Here is a 14,692-nt window from a genome sequence, read left to right on the forward strand (position 1 = left end):
CCGCAACCTTGACCAGATCATGAATCCATCTTGCGGGAGGCTTAGTGTGGTTCATCATCATCAGCTCACTATACGTCCCCACCGATGGGCTCGGAGCCTACCCCAAGTTAGGGGTGTTTAGGTCATAGTCAACCACACTGGCCAGGTGCGGGTTGACTTCACACATATCATTGAATTTCTTCTCAGATATGTGCAGCATCACGATGTTTTCCTTCATCCTAAGAACTTCGGATAAATGTACATATGTAAATCGAAAAACACATTGGTATATGGCGGGATTCGAACCCAGGACCTGCAGATTGCAAGTCAAGTGCTTAACCTCTGAGCCACCGACGCTCTACTGTGGTTACTTAGCTTCAATTGAACTGTTTGCCTGTTTACCACTTTTCTTCATAAAATAAATCAACATAAGTTACTTAAATTTGAGGCTATATTTGCTATCTTTTTATTAATTTAATTTATTTTTGATTGATATTTGTGAAAAATTAATTTTAACAAAGTGTAATTTGGAAAATATGATATTTTATATATTTTCTATTAAATTCATCGTTTTATCAAATATTGTAGAAAATTTAAAATTCCAATTTAACTAAAATTTGTCTTTAAACAGGGTAAAAAAAACAAATATATTTCAAAATCTTCCAAGATTTCATATTCAAGTCATCCATGTTTTTATTAATGCTGTCACATTTAATTTTAAGATACATAATTTCTATACGCAGGTTTTTGAACAGCGAATTTAGATTTCTTTTTAACTTATATTAGGACATATTCCATTGAGTAGTGCTTTATTGAGAGATAAATATTTTATGTATGAACTAATAACAAAGGTCCTAGGATAGATCCCTGGGGAATACCCATTAATAAAATAAAGAGGTAGTAGTAAAATACGTAGAATTTATTTAAATAAATTTGTTCTAGGGTTTGCTAGATTATTTTACAATAGAAAACACTAGTATTTCCCTAAAACTTATATTTGGCAAATTATATTCTTATGATTGATTTAGTCAAAGGCTTTCATCAAATCTCAAAACACGTAATAATGATTTCTTGGTTTTAAATATTAATTTTGCTAGTTCTGTTTCTAATTTGATTATCTTTGGCGACTAGTTAAATCATTTATAATCCTAGATTAGGACTTCATGAAAATAGTTTCTTAGCAAAGGCTTTAGTTGAAATGCATTTTGATAAGTTAATGTACGATAATAACAATGAAATTGTTTATGCTTTGCTTTGACCTTTTGTCCGTCCTGTTTGATTTTTTAAAATATAACTTTATCACTCGTTATTTTCTCACTACTGTTTAATCTCAAACGATCTTTATTTTATTCTCTAATATTTCTTTCCCTCATATTGCATATGCTTACACCATTATTGATTTTAATCATCCATCAGGAAATTCATATACATCTAACCTTGGTTGGGTTTTTCGTTTTCAAGCAGGTTAACTGCAGGTTGCTCTTATGTTATTGGCTGCTAGCTGACTATGCTGTGTGGGCCTCTATTTTTAAAGTAATTAAGTTATCCCATTATATTCTAGCCTTTGGAAATGTAAGAGATCCTAAATATAAGCCTAAGAATACATTCTTTTTTTTTAATATACGTATTTCGTAAATATCAAGTACTAGTTGATACCGCGTCACCGTCTGTGTGGATTAAAAGAAGACAATATTATCCCACGGAAACCGTTCATTTTTCCGACATAGAAGATAACAAACATCTATCCATACATCCATCCAAAATATTTGCAATTATAAGATGATGATAAGATTTGCATTTCTAGTCAGATTTCTTTACCTCATCAAATTTTCCTCGTTAAGGACTTTTATGTCGAAAAACCGATAGCGAACCAATTTTTCTACAGCAACACAGTTGATGTAACTTAAACCGTGTTCGAAGGGGAAACTGTTTTTTAATTGATTAACGACAGTCTCATTTCGACTTGTAAACTATTTAATTATTTTATTAATATTTTTATTATATATTTTATTCAATAAATGGAAATGTAATTTGATGTCTTAACATTTTTTTTCTTATAAATGGATATTTAAATTACAGTTCTAAGTATTTATTTCACTTGGTTAATTGTTTAATTTTAGATCTATAAAGAAATAAGTCAAAAGTGTCGAAGTAACCATGGGTATTGTTTTTTGTACGATTTTTTGGGTCAAAGTGAATCTATGGTTAGAAGAATCGTTTTAATTTCGTCTCATACATCTGTAAGTTTTTCTTTTGAGTGTACAAGCTTATTGGTAAACAAAGTTGAAGATATATTTATTTAAATATTCTCAATAAATAATTTTAAGTAATTTGTTGTTTTATTAACACCTGTGGTAATTGTTACGGTGAGTTTTCTTAGCTTAAAACTTATATAAAAATGTATCTCATTTTCTCCCTGAAAAATACAGCGACGCAAATATATGCCTACTGTCACATGACGACTCCTACGACTTTGTCTGCGTGGAATTAAAAAAAAACTTAATTAGGACCCTATGTGTTTTTCCATACTATGTTTTACAACCATGCTAAATTTCAGCGAGATCCATACACGTATTCAGAGATACCTTCTAACAAACATCCATCCATACATACATCGAAACATTCGCATTTATATTAGTAAGATAGAAGTATGGTTTGATATTTCCGTATAACCGAGACTCGGATTTCGAAACGTAGTTTCCGTGGCGATAATTTTCACCAGAAAAAGGTCTCTGATGGCCTTTTTTCGCCACAATTTTGTGCTCCGCATTAGGTATTTATAGGTGTCGGTTGCGAGTCTGTCCGCGCGGAATATAAAAAAAACTTCCTTAGTAGCCTATGTGTTGTAACTGTGCCAAATTTCATCAAGATCCGTTGAGCCGTACCGGAGATACATTAAAAAAAAAACATCCATCCATCTTTAAGATGTATCTATGGTTGCAACAATACAGTAAGTAGTTCGAGAGTGGAAACTGACGATAAATTATAGATATAAAGTTTAAATCTCTTTATTATTATCAAAACAAATATTAACAATTAATATTTAGTTATAAACATTGTGCAGAGAAACGAAAGCGTTAAATAGTTCTAATATAACTTGTGCATTGTAACATCACGTTGACTATTTAAGCATTAAGCAAACAATTTATAATTACATTCGTAAAAACATAGACAAAACTTTTAACTTGAAAATTAAACACATTGTCTATTACAAACAAAATAATATTATTCAAACAGGGTTGTTTGTTTCGTTAAAATAAACTTATTTTGGAACTACTTTGTACTATATTCATAGATAAAGTAAACAATGTATCACTGGTAACATTTTTTAAGTAACAACTGAAGTATTGTACTTAGTATTAACTAATTTAATATAACACAAGATTTAATATTATATTTGCAATAAAATTGTATTGGCCTAAAAATTACAAAATGTTTTATAAAACACATGCGAGTGACTAGAGAATTAACGTTTAGTATTTAAACACGATTAAATATTAAGTACCAAAGAAATGCCACAACATTATATAATATTGAGGTAATAATTTTAATTTACATTTTAAAATATTAACATTATAGAAAAAAAAAACAATTTCTGTGTAGAAAAAAACACAGATAATTAAAAATATTATAACAATACGTTTCGTAAAAAAGGTTTTTATCAATTCATATTTGCCTAAAGACAACTGTAAAATTACGATATTGTAGATTTAAAAGTTTGAAATAACACAATTACCTATATACTAATATTTTTTTTATTTCTCACTATCAATTGGCAATCGAGTAAGGGCAATATAATTAAAAAAAAAACTACAAATGAAGTAAGTTCAAATTAGAAAGAAAGCAAATACGAATAAAGATCCCGCTTATTCAGCCAGTTCAATTTCATATCTTTAAAAAACTCAATCCTTTGAAACAGTTTCTCTTACTTTTAACCAAAAAAAAAAAACAAGCAATTTTTCATTAGAAAAAATTAAATTATTCAATAAATAATAAAAATCTCACTATGTTACTGACAACCATTGTTAAAGCATTTAACTTTATATTTTTTGTAAATAAATGAAAAACTGGATAACAACGATAAAAGCAGATTATAAATACAACCGTTTTTAATCTTAAATTTGGTAAGCCTTATTTTTTTTTTTTAATTTAATATTTTAGGCAAAGGTTAGTACATTGAAAAAGTACGTCGAAAATTACACTATTAAAAAATAATCGAGACATTTTAAATTAAATTGTGATGACATTTTAAAATGAGATCTGCAATTTCCTTCCTTAACTTTGGCGCGAACTTTGTATTAGATCAACTAGGTACATATATTTCTAAACGGCACTCTTCATCTCTTGTTTGACGCATGTCTTGAAAGCCTCCCAACCTTCATTCTTCGCGTAAGACTGAAATATTCAATTATACAAAACATATACATCAATATAAAGAAACTTAACCTTTCGCCTTTGGTGGGTCTTTTGAGACAGTTTACGTCTTGTGACGTATCAAACGTGACTCGTTATGCACAGACTATATCTGGACAAGCTATAAGGCCGTGGTATTTTGGGCCTATTTGATTTTTGCCATTCTGGCGCTGATGGTTGCGGTTTATAGCGGTGGTGAGTATTCGAACTAATAATAGAGACAAGAATTTAACTGTCAGTCATAGCAACTGCCATTTCCTAGCAATGACCTATCCATTTATAGAGATCAGTTCTCGTTACCTTAAATCCGCGATGCAGGCGGTCCTTCATAATTGCGATGAACTCCTTATAGCTGAGCAGGCCGTCGCCGTCAGCATCGAAGATGGCGAACACGGTACGGACTAAGTGTTCAGACTGCGCCACGCCAGTACAGATCTTCACAGCGCGATGGAACTCGTCTTTATAAATTATAACAATACCCAACATTACTGAATAATTCTATTTATAACCTTCGAAGACTACTTGCAAGAATTTTCTAGATTCTAAACTAAAAGAGAAATAAGCTCCTCGTACACAAGACAAAATCATCGAAACTAAAATTGTATGGTGGCCTCGTGAGAATCGCATAGCACGCTCCGTACACACAACATTGAATATTACACCATCTTGAAAATCCCAACAACTTTTTTCACTATGATCTTGACAAAGAGGTTGCGAGCGACTGACTTTGGCGATGACAGATACAAATGTTGGCGACGCGCGTTGTGTACGAACCACTATGACATTGTATTGCGTTAGTTGCTTAAACTCGCCAGGTTCCAAAGATTTACATTGCCTTGTATACGAAGGGCCTAAGTTCTTTTGATAACTCTTATGTATTCACTATAATGAGTGTGAGGTAAAACTGCAATCTACGACCCAAATAACCATATTAAAAAACTTTCATATCCATTCACAATGAGTAAAGTAAAACGAGGATAAGTAAAAGTAGAAAAGAAACAAGAGGATTGGCTTACGACAAAAATTACTCATTTGTTTTTTACGACATTAAGTCGCTTTAAAGACTAAAATCGCAGAGTTTCGAAGACTTACGACATTGGGCTCCATATTTAGATATGTCGCAATTAACAATAGCAAAAAAAAAAGATATACCTTTGGAGATGGGATGATCCGCGAGTGTATACATCCGCATAGCTATAGTAAAGTCCTCCAAATTATTAAGAAACTGGCAGAAAGTCTTGAATTCATCAAACGTAACTCCGCGCTCATCTCTCACGCGGTCCAACAATCTATCCAGATACATATCGTATTCGTCAGTATCTAAGTATGTGTAGCGGAGTAAGATCTTAGCGAAGTCCACTTCGGATATTGTTTCGTGACCTTTGGCGAACTCGTGGAACTCAAGTTCCAGAACTTCAGTTTGTAAGTTCTCCATGAACTGCCGGAAGCCTTCGAATTTGAGATCGTTGGTGCCTTTCTTACCGAAGAAATGGACCTGAAGTACATTGGAATAGCAGACTTAAATATACGAACTCCGTCCTTCTTACAGACAAATTGACTTTCGGATGTAAGAGGAAAGTGGAATTTTTATTTTCGTTGATGATGGTAACACTTGTCTGCTTTATGCCATAAAAATTTTACTAATACCATAAATGCGAAATATTAGATGGATGAATGGAACGATGGATGAATATTTGTTTGAAGGTATCTTCGGAACAGCTGAACGGATCTTGATGAAATTTGGCACAGATGTAGAACATAGTCTGTAAGACCACATATGCTACTTATTAAGTTTATTTTTAATTGCGCCGATGGAGTTGCGGGCAAAAGCTAGTCATTAATAAATTTAATATTCTCAAATTCTGGAGATAATTTTGTGAAATGAATTACCTGTAAGAATGTATCAACGTTGTGCCTGCGCTGCAAGCCCTGGTCATCATTGACATAGGTGTCCTGAGGCACATTACCTTTGTCCTCTTTACCCTCCTTGCTTTCTTTGCTCTCCTCTCCCTGCTCACTCCCGATGCCCCTCTTGCCCTTCCAAGCGAAGCTGAAGATTTTCTCCATCTATATGAACGTTATATAACTTTCATTTTGTTTTTTACTTTTCATAATTTTGTTGGTTGCATCGAAGTAGGTTATGATTTTAGTATAATGAAATTAAGAAACGTCAAATATATTTATAGCCGACTTCAAAAAGAAGGAGGTTATCAATTCGACTGGTTTTTTTAAAAGTTTTTTTTTTGTTTGATAATAGCTTTTCTATTCAATTAGACGTTACTTAGATACCTTTAGATTTTTCATATAATTATATTGCATTATTTTTTCCACTAAGAGCATTCTTAAATTTCATGCGAAGCCAATATATTTAAAAATCAACAAACGATACATGGTAATAAATGTTAATACAAGGCACATAGATAAAATGTTACACGAAAACATTTAAATATTGTACAATAATATGAAATTTAAAGATTATGAATGTACAAAAAGAACATTTGAATAGTGAAATGATCAGAATTATGCACGGTTACATTTAGCATGGAATACGAAAAACAAATATTTCTTCAAGAAAATGGCAACATTGAACATAAATTAAAATATTTTATTACTACGAGTTATAAGTATAGTGAGAAGAATATTGAGTGGATTTCCACTGCTGAAATTTTTCATACAAATTATTTTTTATTTATTATTTTTGCACCAGGTAATTTCAATGGACATCCACACTAAAAGAAAGAATAAAACTACAACAAATTAATGATTGCATATTAATTAATCTGTAACGATAACTATTCATAGACACTGACACATAGACAAGATCGTTCTCAATTACAAAAAAAAAAGATAATTCCACACAAGATTCCACTTCATAGTTTCACAGATACACACATGACCAATTAAAATTGACCCTCAGATTACTATCGACTTACTGTAGATGGTTTATGAACATTTTCCCTTTGCTCCAGTTTGTTCTTCAATGCACTTGTAGATACTAAGGTAAGCAGCTAAGGTGAGTAAATAATATAACATATTAATATAATATTAATTACATAATAATAAATAATATATAAAAAGCGGAATATATTTTTAAGAAAAATATAATATAGCGATAAACGTAAAACTTAACATTGTTATTAACAGAAGCTTCGCACAAATATTTTTTTATTGTCAATAGGATTTGGAAAATACAGAAAGTTGTTTTTTTTAAGATGATTTGAAGGGAAAGTGATATAGGTTGTGTGTTGAAAAGTATTTTGAAACACTGAAATACTCAATATGTGAAAAACACTCAAAGTGTTATAACTGAATTTATAGGACAGGCAGAAACAATGTTTGTAACGAGCATTAAATTTTGAACATAAAAAAAAAATATTAAAAAAAATTAAAAACAATGATATCACAGATTTATACAACTTAAATTATTACTTAATTAAATTAAATCTAAAAATTGAGAGTTAAAATTATACAAAACATAATCTACAAAATCATGGCAAAAAGTATTATAGTCCAAAATATAATGTTCATTAAAAAAGTATGGATTGAGGATATTTTGAGGATATTTGCAGACATTTGCGGCAACAACTCACTGCCTCCTGACTGTGCGGGTCCAAATCTTTGCGCTCCTTCAATGAACCGCCAAGCAGACGCTGGATCTACGTTCACATCGCAATACACATGCTCAGATGATAAAATAAATAAACATAAATAAATATAAAATAAACTTGAATAAACTAAACAAGCTCTTCTACTAAAAGAGGTTTACAATACGTGCTGCTATGAAGCTATAACTAAGGACTATTTTGGTCACTTTAGAAGCTACTGACTAAATCAAACGACTAATTCAGATTTTACCAGTCAATATTATATAATCATAAGCTGTTGGCCGCGACTCCGTCCGCGCGGAATTAAGAAAAATCTTAATACCTCTATGCCAAATTCCATCCAGATTAAAGCAGGCGTTCTGGAGATACTTTCAAACAAACATTCATCCATGCATTCATCCATCTAAACATTCGCATTTATAATATTATTAAGATAAATTCCTCTAAATTATATTATGAAAAAAGTCTAAAATGCTTATAACAAAAATCGTAATCGAAATAAAAAGAACATGTTTAATGTTTGTACTAAAAAAAATATCTATGAATTACTAAAAATAATGTTCTAAAACCAATTAATAGCATGTTTATCAAAATTTTATCAAGTGGCCAGTAGTGTTTTTATATTAACCATTGTCTTCAGCTTGAACATTCTTCGTAAAGCTTTCTGTGAAGTTAATATTCTTAATTATATAAATGCAACTATACTCACGACTAGAAATTCGTTCTTATCAACTCTTTGATTGCCATCCGTGTCAAACATGTTGAAGGCTATCTGAAAACCTGACGCCGGCTCTGAAAGAAGATAATTTAGCATTTGAAATGAAAGGATAAAAAATAATATAGTCTTTTCCTTACGGAGGATGAGCACACCACTAGTCTTTCATACGTCTCTATCAGCCGTCATAACTGAATTCACTCCATTCTTACGCATTTCTTTAACACTATCTATCCATACTTTGTCCGGTCTTTCTCTTACTTTGTAGCCATCCACATTAATTAAATAAAGTAAAAAGTAAAATTAAGAAAGTAGATAAAGTGAATTTTAAGTAACCACAATAAAAAGCAAAAACAATTATACTTACTGGTCAGTATCGATAACAGGAACAGATATTCAGTATACGATATGATACCTGAAATTTAAAATAAAATATTACAGTCATCCTACACATGCCGCATCAGATAAGCTTGTTGTTTGACATGTTAGCGTACAGTGTCCACTCACCCTTGTCTCTCATGTTGCGAAACATCTGCGGTGAACCTTTCTTGAGCGGTGGTGTGTGGTCACGCAGCTGTTCAATCTCTTTCGTCGTCAACACGCGTCGCTTCAACCGAGCTGGGAGTAAACAATATCAATAATAAAGATTCTCATTTAATATACGTGAGCTTGGACGGTCTGGGTAATGTTGAATGGATCAATAAAGTTAATTACACCCAATCAAACAAATGAGTGTTGGTTTTTAGAACTTTTTTCCACTTAACCTCTCGATTATTAACTCGTACTAGAGCGACAATGATTGAACAAAATGAATGATTCGCTGCTTTTCGCGATAGTGGAAAAGGGTGCTATGTCGTTACAGTATGAGGTGTAGTGATGTGACTCACGCCTAGGCTCCTGCTCGACGACAGACTCGAGGAAATCCTGCGGCGTCATGTACAATTGACCGCCGTGTTCCGCGCTCGCGAATTTTATAAATCGCCGTTCGCGTGACGTCAGCTTCACAGACTTCGACAGCTCCTCCGGTTGCTGTAACATCACAACAACAATAATATTAAAATTAACAGTACTTTAAATTATCTGCTACCTTACACTAGTTGGAAATGGGTAGCGGTCACTTCGCTACTTTAGCGAAATCCGATGGCCGTTTGTTCGTTTGTCTTCTATAAAACAAATTGAGATTTTCCAAAATTATATAACTGGATGTGATGGTAATAAAAAAGACTAAATAATTTACACATAATAAGAGAAAAAAAATGTAAAGTGATCCTTCGTTTACATCAGAACGAGAATTATTTAGCATTTGACCTGAGACTACCCCGGGAATTCTTTATTTGATGTAACCTCCTGCATATTTCATTCTACTTAGCTTTGATGTTCCTTGAGAGATTAAAGATTTAGTCCACACTAAATATGAATTAATTTTTTATGTATCTTTTTTCTGAATTAAAAGCAAATTTAAATTACGATAGAAACATTTTAACAATTCATATAACGTATTATATTAGGTTAATAAATGTAAAACGCGCGAGTTAAAACGGCTCCTAATTTTCAAGTCCGACGATCACACGTGGTATACGGTTACGCAATAATAGGCTACCGATACAGTGCTGGGAAAAGCGGGTATTGTTACAAATAAATATTGATTTGTGATCCAGACCTTTACTTAATCCTGGCACAATTTTATGTTTAACTGTAAGATATTCTACAGACCTTCAAATTATTTCGTTTATTTTCTTTGTCTACATAATTTATTGTACTAACTGTATTATTATTACGGATCTTATTGTGTACTGTTTTTTTAACTTATTCTGTAAAAACTACCATGTTTTTACTCAGATATATTTGTAATTATAAAATAACTATAACGATAGTGTTTTATTTTGATCCTTGTTACCGTGACTGATCACTTTCGAAATATTACTCTTTTCAAATATCTTTGCGGCCCGAGGTTATCGGCGTGCTACGTAGTACCCTCCCCCTGCATTCCGCTACACCTAAAATTGTGATATGCACAGCGACTTGCGCGAAGTTCAGAGCTGCTAACATATCTGAATAGTAATATACATGTACAAAATTATGAATGTTATCACAGTTTGTGCTCTTCGATAGAGATGACGATAGCATGTTTTTTACTATTAAAATTAAAGAACCGTTGTTAAATAGTTCGCGTTTGCAATCGCTTTCTCTTACTTAATGTATTCACAACCGAATCGGAGACAAAGATAAGGTGCATTTCAAAATAGCTGTGGTGTTGAACAAAGCTCTTAGCGATTCTTTCTGTTGGAACTTTCCTTCCGAATATTATTTTTACTGTGGAATGCGGAATGTGTTTCTTCCGCGTATCGGGTGTCTAATGTGGACTTGATGTAACCCTTTTGGTGCAAGTTAATATAAGTGATGTTCCATGTATGGGTAACGCTAGGGCGCCATCAAGGCGACAGTTGAACCAGCTGTTAATGAAGTCTAAATTTATACTTTCAATTTTTAGACACACCCCTATCTGTTATGATCAGGATTTTTGAGAAAAAAATTGTTGTTTTTGACAAAAGACCACATTAAAGCCAAGGCAATTAATAGCTAAGTAACAACCGGATACATAATAAAACGAAAAATAATAAGGATTGAAAGAACTTGAACTTCATAAAGCGCTTTGAATTTGGAACAAAATTTTATAAAACTTTATAAAAGCGTTCAGATGTTATCAAAGCAATCAATAAATTGTTAAACAGAATACAAAAACAAAACGATTAGACTTAAACGACTTTAAAAACATAGCATTTCACGAGCCGTTAGCAGCAAACGTACCGCGAAACGATCCAACTATATCCCGCGGGCACTAAATAACAAAACAAATATAAATCTCTTATCGCCGTAATAAATTGCCTCAGAATGAGAATGACTATAACAGCTAGGCATTGTCCGATCTAACAGCCGTTTAGCTATAACTATGGCAATAAATTAACTTAACCATCCCCCAAAACGGCTAAATGTGACAAAATGGAACGGTAAATCTTCGGGACGGTAAGAATTACCATACGTTAGGGATGTTGTTTAGTAATTCCTTTGACAATAGCCGATTGGGGCGATAAACAATTAATATTGTTTTTTGTGCACCCCAAAGTTAAAAAATAAACAAGTAAGATTTTATTCTTTAGTACAGTTCTTTGTCCATTGATTAGATAAAGAGAAAATATAAGCCATTATCTTAGAATTAAAAATTATATGAAAATAACAAAGCAGATTACAACAAATCAGTAGCCTAAAATTATCATACGCTTTGTATAATAAACAAAGTTATCATCATCATCAGCTCACTATACGTCCCCACTGAGGGGCTCGGAACCTACCCCCAGTTAGGGGTGACTAGGACATAATCAACCACGCTGACCCAGTGCGGGTTGACTTCACATATATCATTGAATTTCTTCTCAGATATGTGCAGGTTGCATCACGATGTTTTCTTTCACTGTAAGAACGTCGGATGAATGTACATATATAAATCGAAAAACTCATTAGTACATACCGGGGTTCGAACCCAGGACCTGCAGATTGCAAGTCAAGTGCTTAACCCCTGAGCCATCGACGCTATCATACTTTGTTGGATTACATCATTATTTTCACATTATAAATTTGGTGTACTGTACGAGCATTATGCGATGCAATCTGAATTCTATAGCACTATCGTAAAATAATGATAGCGGAGAACAATTAATTAAACATCGAGGCATCCGACATTTGTGTTGAATCTCCTAAGATGCATTTAAAAATACTTAAATAAAGTCTATTATGCGTGTTAAATGTCGCTATGATACTAAACAATTTGTGGCACGTAATAAATAAAACGAGTTAGGAAATATTTGTCGCCCAACACTAAGATATTCATGCGTGTTTGCTTGATTACAAAACGATGTCACAGACTATTTTTTTTATATCATAAGGTGGAAAACTAGCGGCCACCTGAATACGCCTAAATAGCGAAGCGACCGCTGTCCATAGACATTCTCAATTGCAGATGCCTACAGAGGAGGGGACGCACAGAAAGAGGATATATCCTCTTCCTATGCGTCCCCTTGATCGTCAAATTCACTTCCCCTTCTCATCCTTTCCTAATAAGTAAAAGGTGCGAAGGGAATGTGGACTAAAGTTAGGCCTCCGGCACGCAAACTCATCAGACGAAACGTTGAATTGTTTCCACATCACGCCTGTCTTCTGTGTGGTCGTGGTATTGCACCGGTCGACCCGAACCATTCGTACACCCAACATTTTTGTTGCGGGAGATACCACTGTTAAAGACTGTCAATTGTTAATATTGTGGTCTCTGTTTTGTCAAAGACCATGAAAGGGACAATGATATGTTTGTATACAAGTCTAAAGTGGAAATAAATAATTAGAGTATTCTAGTAGAGTTTGTTTATGATTTGTTGTAATAGGTCGTTCTTTTATATCTACAACTTCTTAATAAAATGTCTATATCGTGTACTTAACACTTGGGTAACAGCTTGGGTGTTTGTGGAACTCTACGAACTAACATGTTATTTCGTATAGTCCCACAAACACCCAAGCTCCATGAAAATATTGAAAATGACAAACAATAATACACATTACGTTACTGCAGTGTTATTTTCCTCATCATGGTCAGATACTAGCTACAGGTTTAGTATATAAATACTCAGAGCTGGGCATTAACTCGTTAATCCGTTAATCGTTAATTAACGAAGTTAACATTTTGCTTAACGGATTAACTTTTAAGTTAACTTCAAAAAGTGTTAACGCTTTTGTTAACTTCCGTTAAACTCAACTTCCGTTAATAAAAGTCCGTTAATCGTTAAATTAGAAACTTGGAGACGTGCTGTCATTTTGTTTAAATTACTGTCGGCGACTCGAATGGTGAACGAACGAGTTGATAATTGATATATGTGAATTTCGCGTGCAAGTGTGATGCATCAGAGCGTCCGGGAAAGACGTGACCAACAGTACAAAATCAAAAGGAGGTTCTAAATTATATAAAAGCAAGAGTATGTAATAGCCCACATTCTGAACGCTCTTCGTCCCTTCAATACGCCACTTTTTGAACAACTGTATTAAAACACTTTTTTACTCGTGCTTTTTCTTTAGCTTTTCCAAACTCGTGCGTTCTCTTTCCCAACTGTCAAAATAATGTCTAAGAAAACCAACCACGAAGTTTTTACAAAAAAAAAATCATTGAAGTTTTTATGCTTCATGCAAATATTTCTAAAAAGAAGCTCTTAATTTGTTACAATATCAGATTTAATGATTTTATTCAATAAATTAGGTTAGGTTTCATTTTATTTCATCTCATTAAATTTAATTTTCATTTCATATCAATAAAAATAATCTACTGAAAACTTGGCTGTTTGAGCATAGTTCCCTTTGCCTACCCAAAATGGATGAAGAAAACAAAAAGTCTCTGTTTGTATTCTTTTACGGTTGGCGCCATTTTTCAAACATTTTAGTTAGTTGAGTAAAAAATTAAAGAATAAAATAATAAAAACACAATAAGTGTTTTTATTATTTTATTAAATTGCTTCATTTTTTCGCAACTGTATTAAAAATAGTTGTTTAGTACACGTGCGGAACTATCATTACAACTTGTTCCCACTGTCACCCCTCACCTTCGGCTACGCCTCGGCTCGGGTAGACATTTGTCGGAACTCTTTGCAATGACAGGCTTTCCGCTCTCGTAATGAAATATACTATAATGCATTCATATTTGTCTCTAATACTAATGTGTTATAGAATGTATAGTCAAATTACTATTTTAAACAAGTGTCGCCACAATAAGTATGAAATTAGTATATATAATTTTGGTATGGTTAACTGTTAACGATTAACTTTAACTTGCGTTAAATTTTCGAAATTTTAACGCTTTAACGATTAACGAAGTTAATTTTTTTTATTAACGAATTAACGATTAACGAAGTTAACTTTTCAATTAACTGTGCCCACCTGTGTAAAT

General features: G+C 32.8%; 1 protein-coding gene across 4 annotated transcripts in view; it reads right to left on the minus strand.

The window, feature by feature from the left end:
- Nucleotides 1-4,198: 4,198 nt before the first annotated feature.
- Nucleotides 4,199-14,692, minus strand: part of LOC106721778 (calcium uptake protein 3, mitochondrial) — a 69,396-nt gene continuing 58,902 nt past the window's right edge. Inside the window, exons 2-11 of one of the 4 annotated variants that reach the window (XM_045682219.1) lie at nt 9,600-9,741; nt 9,220-9,330; nt 9,080-9,127; nt 8,707-8,789; nt 7,983-8,048; nt 7,326-7,400; nt 6,283-6,459; nt 5,545-5,887; nt 4,693-4,850; nt 4,199-4,374 (exon numbers count right to left, since the gene is read on the minus strand). In XM_045682219.1, coding sequence (XP_045538175.1) covers nt 4,303-4,374; nt 4,693-4,850; nt 5,545-5,887; nt 6,283-6,459; nt 7,326-7,400; nt 7,983-8,048; nt 8,707-8,789; nt 9,080-9,127; nt 9,220-9,330; nt 9,600-9,741 — 1,275 coding nt within the window. In that variant the 3' untranslated portion in view covers nt 4,199-4,302. The remainder of the gene's footprint in view (nt 4,375-4,692; nt 4,851-5,544; nt 5,888-6,282; nt 6,460-7,325; nt 7,401-7,982; nt 8,049-8,706; nt 8,790-9,079; nt 9,128-9,219; nt 9,331-9,599; nt 9,742-14,692) is intronic. The other 3 variants (XM_045682220.1, XM_045682221.1, XM_045682222.1) reach the window with 3 other exon arrangements.

Source organism: Papilio machaon, chromosome 18, assembly GCF_912999745.1.
Source record: "Papilio machaon chromosome 18, ilPapMach1.1, whole genome shotgun sequence".
NCBI classification, from domain to species: domain Eukaryota; kingdom Metazoa; phylum Arthropoda; class Insecta; order Lepidoptera; family Papilionidae; genus Papilio; species Papilio machaon.